Below are 17,402 nucleotides of genomic sequence, written 5' to 3' on the forward strand. Positions count from 1 at the left end.
AGCCTACTACCACTATCAGTTACTTCATTAAAACATGATGTCTATGTGGTGATCTAACAGTTCCAAGCAGCCGTGCTGAGGAACCATGTGGATATCCATATGTTGTAGCAGAATATAATATTTTCTTTAAATCAAGGAAACACAACATGCTGCTAAAGTTATGAAAGTTGCAATGTCAAGAATTTGAAACAGGATTTTCTGGAATTAAAGTTATCTATTCAAAATTAACTGAATTGCATGATGGTATCACTGTCATTCGTCCTTCACTAACTTTTTCTTGCTCAACTTGGCAAGCTTAATATTCTTTTAAGATAGTTTATGTGTGACATAAACATACAACTGAAGCAGGAGGGAAACCTTTATTCCCTGGCCTCAGTTAGATTTTTGTCAATTAGACTGTCTGGCACTGGGCTTAATAACATCCTAATTGCAATTGCAGCAGTTAGCTAAATCAATGCCCACCCTTCCTGATAAAATTGTTTTTAAATAGCCGTTGTTAAAAGTCACCAGGTGAAAACTTAGTGAGGTGAAAACAGGGATCGAGCTAATAGGAACTCTTCTTTTCGTCCAGACAACTTCACATTAATAAAGCTTGTTTGTGGTTTTATTCATCTTAAAGTGGTTTTACATTTTTTGCCTTTAAACCATTTTGTATTTAAAAGCAAACCACTCCCAACACCTTCTGAGTTCCAGGGAGATATTGTAAATTTGCAAGGATACAAAACATTTACTATGAATTTGTAGCAAAGAATTTATTTTAGAATCTTGCTGAGCTTTACTGTGCTAGCACTTCCTAATTCATTGCCTGGAAGTTGTGTGGTGGTTTTTTTTTTTTGTAATTGTGCTTGAGATGAAGAATCAACACCTACTCCTAATTTCTTAATTAAAAACCCAAAGCAAACAAAAAACCAATAGACTAATGAATAAACACGTGTCGTGACCACCTGCCAAAATCTCTGTGCAGCTTTATGCTATTTCTCTGTTTCACTATCTCTGTAAGTCTTTTCACCACAAGGCAGAGATCTATGAGGAGACAAAGCCAGTCACAGACATCCAGGGCAACATGTTGCATATGGATCACCATTGTTTTCCTGCTCTCTTTTTGCTCTATCTTGAGACCATGTATATTGCAAAGGTGAATGGGGCTGCACTAAGAATGCTTCAGTAGGGGTCGTCATGCATGAACGCTAGTAGGTGTATAAGCCAAAGGAGGTGATGCTGGACCAGGATGGGGGGTGAGAAAAAAGAAGACAGTCTCTTCCAGAGAAGGAGGAGGTCAGGAATGCTCCAGGTGACAAAAGTAATTTGTTACAGCTCTGAGGGCTGGAAGGCAGCTTGGGTGGTGAGCTGGTGCAGTACTTCATAGCCACGACTTCCACTGGCAGCTCAGAAATGCACCGCACTTCAAGCATGAGCAACCTTTCTTTGTGCCCTCAGTGCACTACTGCATGGGTTTGTTAAGTGCACCATCTGTCAGGGTAATGAGGCCGTTTTCCCTTTCTGCTCCATAAGCTCCTGATAAAAAGCTAGGAATATGGGCCTGCTTTGTCCTCCTTTCACTGGGACTTTATTGGCAAACCGTGCTTGTTTTTTGCCAACATCTAAAAAAAAGTGTAGGTGTGATTAATCAATACATACAGAAAGGTGGATGCTCCTCCTCCTTGCTACACACTTGAGAATAAACCTGATAGAGGCCAGACTTAATGATCGACACTCTAGCCAGATGCTTGTCAGAACATATAACTGTATTCTTATGGGAGAACACCACCTCCATCATTTGTGTGAAACAGCATGAAGTTCAAATGAGGATGTTGCTGAGTCAGTGCCTGGGACCTAGAAGGTTTGGAATTTTATTTTTTTATGAGATGGGAAAGAGAATAAAAAAAAGCAGAAGCATGGTTTGAAGCACTGTCTAGCGCCTTTAGTGCCTGACCTTGCTCATTAATCTCTGCTACTTTGAAAAGACTTGGAAAATTACATTAACCTATACCATCAGTCCTCACTCAATAAATACAGACAGTGAAGGCAGGAATGAGAAATCCCACTGAGCCTTGGTATTGACTTGTTAGAATTCCAGGCTTTAGCCTCACAATACTGTAACTGTCTATAAGTAATGAACAAACTGCTGAGAAGGACATTTTGCCCTTCTGGATTCATTCCCCACTCTTTGAAAGAGAATCTATTCATTGTCATTTTTTACTCCCTCATGCTAAACAGTAAATTGTCCTATGTGCCAGTAAGGTCTTTCCTATTGCTCCATGAGAGGAAATTTGCGGAAGAGAAGAGCTATATTCACGTGCTGTCTCAGAGCCAATGCTCATATTAACCTTAGCTTCAGTTTCTACTGCAGGAGAGGGGAAATTAAAATAGAAGACAGGGATGGATGGGGAAGGGTGTTGTATTTCTTCAATTAAGGAATGATGAAGCAGTAACTTGTGTGCTTTGGCATTTAAAGAACATGTGTATACTTGTCCTGGAAAATCAGAATTTTCCATTGACTGTACATCAACTAGGATTTCATAGCAGAAGCCATGTCTCCTCCTTACCCACAGGTGCTGCATAGGACCCAGGAAGGAAGGAGAGGGGTCTCATGTTGGGCAACTGTATTAGGAGGTGACCACTATGGTACTCTGTGCAGTTCATGCAGACTACAATCTCATGTCAATGATCATTGCTTTGGATCAGCAATGAGAAGCATGCTAGCAATACCTTTTAAAAGGTACTTGTCTTGTCCAGCGCAGGCAGTACGTCTGACTCACCCATTTTATTTCTTCCTTTTCATGTAGTCTCAGTCCTACTGTCAAGTAATGGCTGCCTTTGACACATGCTAGGTGCAACAAGGTTCTTTTGAACATCTCCACTTTTCAGCAGAATGGCAGCAGCCATCACCTGGCTCATTATAGCTAAATAGCAGAGCAGAGACTTGGTGTTTACAGTAGCTTACAAATTCAATTATAGTTTTCTCATCAGCTGTCATTTGGCTGCTGATTCATATATTGATATTGGTTGTCGTGGTGTTAACTGTAATCCCTTATTAGGGAAATATAAGAAATATTACTGATGTACACTTAAAAAAAAAAAAAAAAGGCTTTTGAGCATGAAATAGTCTCTCCATAGCAGGCAGACACACATACATTCACAAAAATTCACTATCCTTGAAATAAATTGAGAGGATGGTAAGAGGTGCTGATGCAGGTTTTTTGTCTATTCGACTATATATCTATAAAAAGAGAAATGTATACAGACTGTTCAGTCAGCTCCTGAGGGAACATGAGAGGATCCAGATCAGCTGCACAACTGGCAGCTTCACTGGCAATCTCAGCAGAGGGAGCGAATGTTCATTTTGACCCTCTGTTGAAGGAGTTCTCTGCTTGCTAGCAATGAGATGGAAGCACACAGATGGAATAGTGTAAGAAGGTATGTCTTTTATTTTCTTCCTTCCTGAAGCAAATAAGATATTCTAGCTGCTACCATATCAGTATAGTACCTTTCATAAGGGCTAAGTAATTTATTTTATGAGAAAGAATTTCACATGAAATAGCAGGTGTGTTCATATGAAATTCTACAATGTGTATTTCAGACACCACTTAGGCTCAGGGAACGTTATTCATTTGGTTACGTATCAGTATCATGGACAGTGGGATAGAATGTGCCCTCAGCAAGTTTACTGACACCAACTTTGTGGTGTAGATGACATGCTGGTGGGAATGGATGCCATCCAGACAGACCTTGACAGGCTTGAGAGATGGGCCAGTGCAAACTTTATGAAGTTCAACGAGGCCAAAATCAAGTTCATGCACATGGGTCAGGGCAACCCCAAGCAGAGATACAGGGTGGGTGCCCCATCCCTGGAAGTTTTCAAGGCCAGGTTGGACAGGGCTTTGAGCAGCCTGGTCTAGTGGAAGGGGCCCTTGCCCACAGCAGGGGGGTTTAAACTAGGTGAGCTTTAAGGTCCCTTCCAACCCAACCCATTCTATGAGTCCATGATTCTGTGATCTACATCTGAATTAGTCACCCTGAGCTCCCTTTATAGCTAATAGAGAACTGGCTGTATAGGAAGGGGATTCAAGGGTGAGATTCATGCTATCCTAAAATGTCTGCCTAAAGTAGGTCAGATGATTTGCATCCTCAGAGTGTCTATTTTTCTCCATTGATTTCTTTCTAAAGTGAGCTGCTGATGAGCTCTGACGTAAACACACGCTAGTATTTTTCTTTTTACGGTTGGACTTGATCCTGAAGATCTTTTTCAACCTAAGCGATTCTATGATTCTGTGAATCTAAGTTAGGTTAAATGAATTTTTCTCAGGAGTTGCTTTTTTATATAGAATCCAGTTTTTAAATGTTCAACCTAATGAGCGTCTGCACACCGTGTAACATGACTTTCCAAATGGCTGTTGGGCAAGAGAGCCTGGAATACACTAACACCTTCCAGCACATTATTCCTTCTCATCCTCTTTCAGAGCCATATTGCCACAGGATCTTCATTTGTCTCCCCCCTTACTGCTATTTCAGTGCTAACATGCATTCTCCTGAGGTGCCCTCTCTTCCTAAGAAAGTTAAACAAACCAGCCTGCAGGGGAAATAAATGTATCATGTGGCTTTTTGTGTTCAATGGAGACATGGTAAGCTCAAATTAATGATTCTGCTCAGATAACAGCCCAGGCATATTCGGATAACAGCCCAAGTGAAAGAAAAGAGTGGAAATTTCCTAGAACGCTCCTGCAACAGAATTTCTTTGCTTTGTGGTGGAAATCTCCATCTGCTTTCAGGAGTCAGAGATGAAAATTTTGTACTTTAGTGAATTTCACTCTAAAGAACATACAGTAGGGCTACTGTCCAGACTGCATCAATCCAGCACTGCATCTGTTTGTGCTTGTGGATGCTGGAGCAGAAGTTATAAAGCAAATTGATGCAGGAGCACGTAAGATCTACTGGGAGGCTGAGTCTCACTGTAAAACGATGTCCATCAGATTATGCTGGTCTCTGCTCAGACTGTGACTGCTCTACCTTGGAGCTGCTCCAAAAGCCTAGATTTTATATCCATCACATCTCTGGGGCTCTGCTGATGGGATTTGTTTGGTTTTATGGAGGGGTGGCAAACTTCCTTTTGCCAAATACCCTCTCAAAAGAATTTCTTTGAGTGTGATTGTTCAATTCAGCCTGTGGGCTGGATCAGGTACCCTGTGACAATTTTATTATGTCTCCACAGGACTCCAGATGCTTCCTTGGGCATTTTTAACCTTACAAGCTCCACTTCTGTCTGTAAGGCTTTGAGAATCGCCTCCACAAGCACAGCCAAACTGGCGTGTAGTGCAAGATGTTAAAAAACCATGATACCTATCTGTATTAAAACAGTGGCTTTTTCATGGAGGGATTGTGCCAAAGTAATTATCCTATTACCAGCACAGAACAGTGCCCATTTTCATGCAAATAAAGGTTGCAGTGTTTGAATGTAATTTGTTTGCTTCTTGCATTTAATCTATGCAGTAAAATAAATGCTTCTTACAGAAAACTTTTTTTAGATACCATGGGATAGGGCATAGAAGGTACTGAAAATATAACTCCTTTGCTTAAGAGTGTAATGTTGAATGGCAAAGCTCAGTTCCTGTACCCTTATACTGTCCACTGCTGCGAGTGTGGTTAAATACTTTGTAATTAGAACCTGGGGGTGGATTTTACAAGAGGAGACTATCTTCTTGCTGTGAAGCTTTCCAAGATCTCATGTAACAGTTTTTATTAATATTACTGTGAAAACTTAAAATAGCGCTCTCATTAGTTGCTAACAGAGCTCTGCTGGTATACAATGACGTCTGGAAACTGCCCTGATTTTCCACTTTGAAGATGAGCAGGGCAGTATCTTACTCTTCATTTTCTTCATTTTGCATGTGAAGAGAAACACCTTCTGACTCCATACCACAATTCTTTTGATTGACTTCTCTCCTTTTTTTGATTGACAGATTTTCTTCCTCTGTAACCTATGCCACCTTCTCCAGCTCATCTCACTTTGGCAGTGCGTGGATTCGAGCCCACTTTTCTGCCACTTCTGTGTGGCATATTATGATCACTGCCATTTCTCTGGGCTTATTCCCTAGCTACTCATAAATTGCAAAGGGGGAGGGGGCTGTGTGCGGGGAGCATTCCTGGAAAGTGAGGCCATTATGCAGCACAAGGGAGGCAGTACCACGCTGGAAGATGAACACCTCTTTTCTGCATTTTCCTTACAAGGGCTCTCAGGTACTGTTGGTTATCACACAATTAGAGCAAGTGCCAACTCATTTTGAGTCAGTTCCCTAGTAGTCCAGAGCTACAAAGAGTTTCAAAGTGCTGGAAGCTATATCTGTATTAGAAGTGGCTTGCATCAATAAGACTAAAGGCTCTTTCACTCAAAAACCCAGGGTGTTCTCATCCACCCTGCCTGCAAGGTAGGGTCCCAGCCATGCTATGCGACCACAATAGCCAGGCAGTGCCTGCAGAGGGCTAGCTGCAACAGTCCCAGCCATGCCAGTGGCTGCGCTATTACATGCTCCAGAGAAGCTGTGGATGGCGCCTGAGCCTTGGGTAGTGTGCTGGTGTAGCTGTAGCCTAGGAGGTAGCCTTGAGGAAGTTCTTCTGTAGTTATTTTAAACTGTATTGCTGAAGACACTTTTGCGAAGGTCATAGTACTGAGGGGCAGTGGAGGGGGGAGAATTTATTGTTCTGCATTTGTAACCACATTAGGGTTCCCAGCTATGACTTGGAGCGCCTGAAAGCTACCATAATAGGAAAGTAACTGATCATATATTAATCAAGCAGTTGACTAGTGACTCAAGAGGGCGGCTTGCTTCATGCACTGCTGAAATGCAGCTCTTTCTTTCCACAGTCGAATAGCAAAGCTGTTTAAAGGCACAGTGTTTACTGAGGAAATGAGAACTGGAAATTGCACAGGAAATTAAAACCGCATCACAACAATTCTCATTTAAAACTTGGCTGGGACATTGGGGATCACAGGCTTGCAGCTGCAGAAAGACTCCTATAACTTTGGACTGAATTTGTGAGGAGGATCATGGCACTGTCTCCTGGAGCAGAGGACTTAGGGCTAAGTGTCCTAGCCCTGCTGGTGTGGTGTCATTCTGCGGTGACAGAGGGACCTGATGTGCCAGCACTTGATCCCCAGTGCCATTTCCTTTTAGCTCCCAGAAGTTCCCATTGCATTTTCTAGTCAGCCTATCACTCCTCAGGTGCAGCTTTAGCTATTAAGAAATTAAATGATACAGCTAAGATGGTCATTTGAATTTGCTGTGTTCCCAGTTAAACTTCCACAAAGTTTGGTCTCCACTTGGGGATGTCAATTAACGCAAGAAGCAAGTTTCATGCCCAGAACACCTCATAGATCCCAATTAACAATTATGTATCTATCTATGCATCAGTTATGCATTTGTAAACAATTTAAAAGTCTGTGATACATTAATTATTTTGAAGGTGGGGAATGATTGCTTAAATACTGTTAGCATTTAAAGAAAAAAGCAGTATTTGTATTAATTGTTGAATAAAATCAGTTCATTTGTAGTTAGATAAAAATTATTTGTAAATACAATTTTTGCAAACTGAATTTTGTTACTGTTCCTTTCTGTTTCATTATGTTACCCCATACATGATTTTGTGCTACTTTATTTATCTTATGTCAGAAATAGTATTGCTGCTTTCCAGTGTTATTACAATTAGGAAAAAAAAAGATCAATCAGTCAATTCAAATGCCTCATGCTGAAATAGCATTTTTTAAAGTCATACAAGAACAACTGCTATTTTCTACAGCAAAACTAATCTTTTAAATTGGAGATAAAACCACTTCATGACAAAAGTAAAGGTCACTTTGAAGAAGAAAAGATTCTTGTTGCCTAATGAAGTCTTCTTCTTTATACCAAATTGTAATTTACAGTTGGATGTAATATATTAATTCTTTTCTGGCTTGCTTTGAATGATATTAAGGGGCCAGTTGGTGCGGTTCAGATAAAAATAGCTGTTACATTTAATCTGATCACTAATGATAACCTTTATTTCCGTTCACACTGTGCTTTTGAAGTCACAGGAGACTGCTGAGCTCCAGGGTTTGCTCTTCAGTTTTAGAGATGGTTGCTGTGTGGATGTTAGCACTTCTCCAGTGCCTACCACTTTCAAATAATTGACCATGGAAAATGAACAACCTTGTATAAACTTATAACCTCCTGCACCGCTGAGTACCTGCCTACTGACTTTCAAACACAACAGTCAGCCTTTGGCTTTGGAAGGTGGCCCTTTAATGTCTGAGTTCATTATAGAGTAAGGAAACAAGAACAAATATACTGATGTAGTCAGTAACTCACTCTGCAGCATTTTTAATGAGAAACTATTGTGTTATTCATAAACTAATTAGAGAAAAATTCTGTCCTTAAAAATGAAGTAGCTGAACATTTGAATTGGATAAAACAGTCAGATAGCGATACCCCATTGTGCAGGTATGGATAAGAAAGGGAAAAAGACAGAATTTCTGTCTTGCACAGGCCCATTGTCACTGCTCAGAGGACTGACGAGATTGTGCCTGTGTTTGAGGAGATGACGGAGTCACAAGACCGTCACATTGAGGTAATTCCACAAAGGCCTGGTACTGCATTGGCATTACGCTAGCATGTTGGTAAAGTAAGTAATTACAAGACTCTTATGGATTCAAGTCTTCTGCAGATGGCCACCAAACTGGAGATTAGCCAGTAATATCACAAGCACCCATGGTTTTAAATTACTCTTATCAATCTAGGAAAGTTAGACCAAAATTACGTAGAGTTTTTTGTTGTGACATCAGGAACAAGCGTATGAGAAAAGTAATATCCAAGACATTTGTGCCTAGACACTAACTCAAAAGACAGACAGAGCTAACAGAAAGGCCAATAATATCCTGATGCAGTAAGGTCATTCTAGGCAATGGAAATATTGCATCACACCAGCAGTATCACAGAGGTCTGTCCCTCAGTATGCATAGGCAACATGAAGTTTTCATCAGTTCACTGTACTATAACAGGGTCCTCAGCAACTAATTCTCTTTGGATCATCCCATCCCTGGAGGGGTGCTGAGGCAAAGTCCTTACACCAGCCTGTCTCCCCAAACCACAGCTGCATGCTGGTATATACTAAGATAGTGAGGTTGCAAAACCAGGGCAATGCTCAGGAGTCTGGGAGGTGCTTGGTCCTGATACCACATAAAACAACATACTGTAGATGCTGAGTTGATGATCTCAGAGAAGCCTCTACTTGACATTTTATTCAGGAAATAAAAAAAAGGAGGCAAGGTCAGATTAAGGCTATCTTCGGCATGTCAATACTACCTTCCTTTCTTCTCCTGGGCTTGGGTAATGTCCATTCCCCCAATATTGCCATCTTTTCAGCTGCCTTGTGAAGTGAGAGTCTGCTGGGGAGCAGCAGGGTGACCAAAAGAAAGGCTCAGAGCCACCGTCCTGAGTAATGTGGCCTTGGCAGTGACTGAAGAGTTTTTATTAAGAAGTAGACTGCCTCCTTTCTTCAGCCATAAAGTCCGTTATGGTGTTATTTGCTCTCATCTTGCACAGAAGGAGAAGTCTGAATTGACTTACATAGAGGAAGATGGGACCCTGTCTTTACTTTTACCCAGCCCTCACTTAAATATAGAGGGGGAAGAATGGCCACTTCAAGTCCTGGCTTTCAAAACTGGTACTTGCAAGGATTTAAATCTGGCCTCCATACATCTAAGCACCCATATGTTTTGTCTAGCTGGCTGGCTGCTTTGTGGAGTCTAGTCAGACAATGACTCTTCCTGTCATATAAAGATTAAGATAATGCTTCACATGAATGTCAACATCCATGAGATTCCTGCCCATTTTGGTCCTCTTTAATTAGGGACTGTTCTGCCTCATTGGACAGACTGGTGTAATAGCTTAGGATCAGAGTAGCATAAAGATTGTCACAGCTTGAATAATCTTTTGAACAGTGGGAGGTAATGATCCTGCCTGAGGCAAAATACTGCTTCTGGCATGTAATGGGACACTGTGATTCTGTTCCAAACTTCCTATAGTCGTTTTCCAAATGCTGCAGTTTAGCCCCTAAAAAATGCAGTATTTTCACAAGTATATTCCTTCTTGAATACAGTCCTGTAATTCCTGTTGGATGTGGGCCAGGTCAGCAGGGGCGGAAGATAGCACTTAAGACGTGAAATGCCAGTTACAGGCTCCATTCATGCTGAATGTTTTTCCAGAAGGTGACAAGCAGTCTCTGTATCATCTAGAGGATGGAGACATTCTGAGAATAAAGCATGAGTCCTCTTTTCTTCCATATCCATCCCACCAGCTTTTGCCCTTCCTTGAACACTTTTAGGAAAGATGTCTGTTTAGCCTGTGTTCAAAGGTCAAGAAAGACTGCTTTAGGCTTTTGGCCCATGTGGAATAAGCAGTGTTTTCTTTTTCCAGTGTTATCACAATTCATTTTACTTTATAGTTGAAAAGTAAATGAAAGAAATAGCTGAAGGCGTATTTGTGAATAATTACATTTGCACCACATTTCTTGAGAGTTTGCTGGTAGATTTATGTGTAAGATTTGATTTTCCTTGTTACAGGCAGCTTCATTATCCATGCAGTGTTTGCAAAGGATTATGAGGCAATGTAGCAGGTTATGGAGACAGCATTCTAATGTTTCATCTGGAAATGAAATAGATCTTTTTAAATTTCAACAATGTGAAATGAGCTTTCAGGATGTTAGATGTGGAAAACAGCCAATTAGATGCTGTTTCAGGCTCTCTCCTGCTAGGAAGACTATTGCATATACTGAAGTAAAATCTGCAACCTGCAAGTTTTCTCAGTCTTTAGTCCTGCGAAGTAGTCTGTAGCACCGAGACTGGTGCTGGGTCATGGTGTGCTCCTTATGATGGTGGGACTCAACAAGCAGTTGATGTTGTGCTCCAAGGAGTTTGTTCCACCACAACTCAGATTTGCCTGAATTGACACATGTCCAGAGTCAGTCCACAATAGACATGTGATTTTGAAAAACTCACAGAATGATGGAATTGTTACAGGATTGGAAGGGACCTCTGGACATCATCTGGTCCAACTCCTCTGCCAAGGCAGGGCCACCTAGAGCAGGCTACACAGGAATGTGTCCAGGCGGGTTTTGAATATCTCCAGAGAGGGAGACTCCACCACCCTCCTGGGCAGCCTGTAAACTCATCAGATCCTAGACTTTTGTTGTGGCCAGCCCATGACTGTTGGTGTTGAATTGTTCTAGTCACCTCCCCTGCTGGCAGTGATCAGAACCCAGCAGGGACAGGTATTGACTTGCCTCTTGTCATGGCATATTTGGAAGAGTGGGAGTCACTTTCTAGGAGAGGGAATTTGGATTAAGTATGAAGAAATCTTTCAGGGAAAGCCTTGAAACAGCTAAGTGTAGTGAAAAAGGTTAGGGGATTTATTTTTCATGGTGTTAATAAAACCAAAGCCTCGCAAAAAGTGGAGAGTGCAGACTAGTGCTTATCAACCCTTTCTGATTTCTGAATCCCCCAAATTCACAAGAAGCTTATGAATTGAAGTTTGCTGACAACAGTCTTCTTCCTACTAGTTTCCTCATCCAGGCCTGTGGTACTCAAGGGGTCCTCAGATACCCATGTGGAAGAAGTCTGCACATAGTCTAGAAAGCATAGATACCAACAAAAGCATGTGTGTGTGACCGAGGATGGGGAGAGAATCCAGGTCTACCTTTTTTGCTATAAAAGTAGCTTAGAAGAAGGTAGCTTATTATCAGACATAATGGTTTGTCTCCATCAGTAGGAATGAAAAAAGCAGGTCCAAGAGTAAAGTCTGTGCAAGTGTTTATCTATGCTCTGACCTGCTGAGTGAAAATTTCCTGGGTTTTCAGATTGCTTCCAAGCTACTGATCCCTTGTGAAAGGAAAGCTGGAAGTGAGAGACAGTGAATGAAAGAGGGACATTTCTATGGACTTGTTTTCAGTTCTCTGTGTAAATTTCATTATTTGAGCTTTCAAACTTAAAGCCTGCATGTTTGAGATAGACATACAAATGACTACTGACAGGTAAAGCTTGCATAGCATAGGTGCATACAAAGTAGGAAGGGTGCAAAAGGCTTTCAATCACCCATGTTGATGCAGGGAGGTCATATCTAGTCTGTGCAGGTCCTCAGCACTGGCTGGGTTTTCACTGTAATTAAGTAGGTCAATTCTTATTTCATAGAATTATAGAATCATAGAATGGCTTGGTTTGGAAGGGACATTAAAGATCACTTAGTTCTAGCATCCCTGCCACGGGGGATAGGAACTCATGTTCTTAACATTAACTGACCAGTAAAACAAAACAGTGTAGTTAGCAGGGTGTAATCTATTTTAAATCATTAGGCTAATTTTAGTAAAGCAACTCAAGGTAAAAGTTGAAGTCTTTTTCCCTTTGCATAGGCAAAGCCAAAGAAGGCATATCACTTAATTCTCTCTCCAGACTGACAATCCATCTTTTAAAGTATCTGTATTGTGACAGTTGTGACACCAATAGAAAATGTTTTGAGGAGAACTCTGTGAAAATCCACTCCCAAAATTTAGGAAATACCCCATCCAGCTCTTTGCAGTTTAACACAGGACATTAGCTCTTTAAGCAAATATGTATGTGTATTTCGATATTTATATTGCTAAATATTCTCTGTCTCTATATATATTCTTTATATATTCCAATTTGGATGTTCCATACATGTATCTCAAAAGAGAAAGAAAACACAGATGTGTCATATACATTATATATAGATGATATACATATTGGTTTATAATGCACATTATGCATATATGTATAATTATATCTATATTCCTATATCATCTATAAGCTATTAATGAATTTCCTCATTGCCCATGTAAATGTTATGGCCCATCTGAACACTTCTAATTTCTTAATCTACAAGTCTAAGTCATGGCTGAAACTGCTCATCCTACCATTTCTCCTCTGTGATGGGAAAAAGAGAAACACAGAAAGAGTTCATAAGGAATTTTAGTTTTGATTTCAAAAAAAATGCATCAAAAAATAAAAGGAAGTCAGATCTTAAGATACTGTAAATTATTGTAGCAGAATTAAGGCAGTGATGATGATTCAAATCAAGCAAAGATTAATTGGCCTGGAAATTCTAGTGAGACATGATACTAAATACTGAGTTTTTTTAAGTCTATAAAATCTTAATGTAAGATTGCTGAGCCACTACTGCAAGTTAACATACTGATAAGACTTGGCTGTAATAGGAAATGAGTTGTACAAGCCAGATTTCGGGACGTGCGAAACCTATTGTGTTTACTCATCCATTCACCAGGTTTTCCTTATTGACATTTCCAAGGGACAGTACTTTATATACTGAAAAGCTAGTATGAATGTTCTGTTTTCTACTGTTAGGACTGACATCTGTGTCTAGTGAGTGGCTAGGGAGGAACCTAAACCTCAGAATGTTACAACAAAAAAGAAAATCATCAAACAATGAAAAGACATTTGTCTCATCAATTTCAAAGCTGATTAAATGCTTATTACTAATATAGACATTTTGATTAAATATTTCTCCATAAGAAATGAGTGTTTCTCCATAAGTGATACTCTCCTCTTTAGAATAAATTAATAGGACCCTATTAATAGTGGAGAGATCCTGACATATGGACAGGGGAAACAGGTTTTATTTTCCTATTACTCATACCACAAAGTGGTTGCTATTAGAGCTAGCTGATCAGGCTATTGATTTTTTTTTTCACTTAGATATTTCAAACAAAAAGTCTGTACTTACATAGAATTTTATGACTGAAAATTCTTATTCTTTTTTACAGAATGATTTGTTCCCTTTAACCGATAAATACCAAATCAAAACCAACCCTGCAAAGTACCAACCAAATGGTACTAAGTAATTTTGAAAACGATAATTCCTTTTGAAATTTGATTAAGAAAAACATCTCTGTTTCTCTGCTGTGTACACAGCAATGTGGAGAAGATGGTATCCGATCACAGGAAAATTTTCATAAAGCCTTTTGTTACAGTTATTATTTAGGAACTGGTACAGAAATTTCTGTTTCTTTAACAAGCCACTCAAAGTTTCAGTATATAACATGGCTTTAATGGGAGAATTCAGTTTTCTCCTTGGCTATGTCAACAACTTGTGAGCATAATGAAGTAATTTTCAACCTTCACCTCCCTTTCCCCATGAAAAATAAAGCAGTAATTTTATTTCTGTACTTAAGGTGGTTGTGTTGCTTGAATAGTTATCACAAAGTGTGCATATTCTTGGATTTTATGGCTGTGAAAGTGTGACGTAATGTTGGTACGATTCATTTTCTTCCATAAGATCTTTGCTTTGATAACCTACCTTTTCATTATACTGCATAATCAAAGTTTTGGTAAGCTTCCAAGCTGTTCTTCCCCTCCAGACTTTCTCTTTCTTCTTACATTTTCATCTTCTTAAATGTTCTATGTAAAATATTCAGTGAACATTTCATTTATGTTAACATAGATGCATTTATTTCATTATTGTATTTAAAATAAAATCAGTATGAAATATGCTAAAACCTTCCCTTTCAATATTTGCCCAGTTTAGAATGGATTCTGGTTGTGGAAAATAGATGCAAAAATAGAGTTCTGAATAAGTAAAGGCAAGAAATACTGCAAGATTCATGTTCAGATCATGGAATGGTATCTGTGTTTTCTAGTGGGAAGGAGAAAGAGAGTGGGGACAAAGTTTCTTTTCATTTTAATAGTACATTGAAAGTATTTCCCTTGATTTGCATTAACAGTACTTGGGGATGAGCATCCCAGAGGTATTAATCTCAAGAATAAAAAGCAAAGTGGTTCAAAATGGGTGAATTCCCACAGCTGTTTTAAGCAGAGCTCTCTGCAGACTCCTGGCATGATGTTCACTACAAGAATTATGTAATGACTTTAACAAACAGGCTTCTAGAGAAGAGAAACTCGGTGGTATGATGAGGTCAGTGGAGTAAATGTGTGTTCTGACTTTATTAGTCCAGGTAGATTAGGGTTATCTTTGTGATGAGGCAGGAGTTTTCCCAGGCCTGCACTTCTAACACAAAGGTGGATGAAGTAAAATTCAGCAAAGTCAGCTGGGTTGCCAGTGTGGAGGCTGGATGCAGTTGAATGAAAAGATGAGGACTGTGAATAAAGGAAGACAAAAAGCCAAGGACTGAGGATGAAGAGCCTGGAGAGATGTGAAGGAAGCAGCACAGTGGTGGAGAGATTGGATGTAAATGATTCAAAGGGGTAGAGCGGTACGTGTTGAAAGGAATGAGACAGGAAACACGTGAAAGGATGGAAATTTGCCTTAGGAAGTATTATCTCTTCTACTGATGCAGGAGGATTGATAGGAACAGGGTCTTACTCCCTACTTTAAAATATTTTAAGGTGCCTTTTAGAGTAAATATAAGGATATGAATAACTTCCACTTGCAGGGTAGCACAGGAGGGTCCCTCTGTTATCTCCCCGGGTAGGAGAGGATTTGCTCAGACCTCAGGGTCGTGCTCGGTGACTGCCAAGCACTATTTGGATGCCACTCCTTGGTGCCTAGCTGCCAATGGGCTGTTACAGACTCTGCCGTTGGGAGTGCGTTGGAGGATTTGATCAGCTGTGTCCCAAGTTTTTTTCTGAATATGCTCCCTACCATCATGGCTGTGTCTGTGAAGGAGAGAGAGGCAGAGATTTTCACCTGTGCTGGCCAGTGATAATCACTGTTTGAAAAAAATGTTGATGTTTTCTTTTGTTCTCTTTGAGCAGATGGGCAGAAGAAGGTTCAAGAGGAATTTGACATAGACATGGACGCGCCAGAGACAGAGCGGGCGGCTGTGGCGATACAGTCCCAGTTCAGAAAGTTCCAGAAGAAAAAAGCGGGGTCCCAGTCTTAGTAGCTACCTCACATCTTAAAACAAAGTAATCTGAAATGATTTATCGAGAAAATCAGAAATAACACAAAGATGCATGTACAGAAATTATCAATATTTAAACCCCCAATGGCAGATAATAAACCATAAACTTGTGTGTGACTTCATCCCAGATGTTTCACGCCCATTGTCCTCTGTAACTCACCACTTTACTTGATGTTGTAATAAAAAGTTAGGGTGAAGTAATTAAAGTGTCTGCCTTCATCTGTCTTTTCATATTAATCCTGCAACCACAGCGTTACAAATGAACCCAGCCCAGATGCCTGTTTTCGTCTCCATGTAAAGCTTGGAGACATAAATAACACCGTATGTTACAAGGTTTTTGCTGAGGGATGAGAGCGTGCATCTCAGCCCAGCTTACCTCATTTGGAGAATTCCAGCTGCCAGCCAAATGTGACAATGAAATTACTTCCTGGTAATGAGCTGAAAGTAAAAAGTTGCAGACAGAAGCTGGCATGAGGGGAAGAGGTGTAGGAAGCAGTGAGCAGTCTATTTTTGTCTAGTGATTATGCCAGTGAAGTGGCTTAAGTGGGGAAATTGTCCCTGTCCTTCTTCTTTGCATGGTAACATTCAGAATTACCCAGCTTGGACCACATTGACCGTTATGGAAAAAAAGAATTCAGACACAAAATACAAAATCCAATGCCACGAACCTTTGGAAAGTTTGTGGGTTTTTTTTAATTTGTAAAAATAGAAACTGACCCTCCAAATGCTGATGCAGCTTTTCACTCTTTACATAATCAAGAACTATTTCTATGCCATCTCTCTCTTTTGATCTTATTTTCCATTTTTGATGAGTAAATCATAAGAGACTCCCTATCACCATTTGCACTGTTATGTATTCAACATTATATAAGCCCCTTAATTTATCACTGTATTAGCCCAGTTTCTAATTAACAAAAAGCGTCCACAACAATGTGTTTCTTAAATTGGGAAGCATTTCTATTTTCTCCCTGTTGTAAAACAGGAACAGACCAATTTCAGGCTAGATCTAAGTAAGGATCTTGCCTGGCTTCAGACCTGATCAGGAACTGGCTGCACATATAGTGCATGAGGAAGGCTTAAACAAGTACCTTGTACTCAGAAAAAGGAGCTATTTAGATTGAGCAAGTGGGGCACGCACTACACAGAGATGTATAAAATAAAATCTCATCTTCTTCTTGGCTTCATCAGAAGATTTAGGGGTTCCAGTAGGCATCTTTGTCTCTAGGGAAATCAGAGAGAGAAGCGTTTTCTGAAGGACTGGTGTTTGCAGTGGTTCTCCAAGACAGGAGTGTGAGCCTTACCTCCAGGCTGACAGATGCAGGCATGCTGAGCTGGGACAGCCTGCCTGCCTGCCTTTAACTGGGCAGCCTGGAGCTGGGGCTCCTTCAGCTGTGACACATGCAGATATAATTGCCAGCTCTGTCTAGAGGGATTAATTTCTTCCACTCTCACCTTGCACAGAAATATTCTGATCACCAGCGCAA

The 17,402-nt window shown here is 40.2% G+C and overlaps 1 protein-coding gene across 1 annotated transcript in view; it reads left to right on the forward strand.

The window, feature by feature from the left end:
* Positions 1 to 16,571, forward strand: part of LOC104410835 (Purkinje cell protein 4-like) — a 52,108-nt gene extending 35,537 nt beyond the window's left edge. Inside the window, exon 2 of the mRNA XM_010021100.1 lies at positions 15,770 to 16,571. Within this exon, the coding sequence (XP_010019402.1) occupies positions 15,770 to 15,897 (128 nt within the window). The 3' untranslated portion in view covers positions 15,898 to 16,571. The remainder of the gene's footprint in view (positions 1 to 15,769) is intronic.
* Positions 16,572 to 17,402: the final 831 nt, after the last annotated feature.

The sequence above is a fragment of the Nestor notabilis genome, unplaced genomic scaffold (assembly GCF_000696875.1).
Source record: "Nestor notabilis isolate BGI_N333 unplaced genomic scaffold, ASM69687v1 scaffold24798, whole genome shotgun sequence".
NCBI lineage: Eukaryota > Metazoa > Chordata > Aves > Psittaciformes > Psittacidae > Nestor > Nestor notabilis.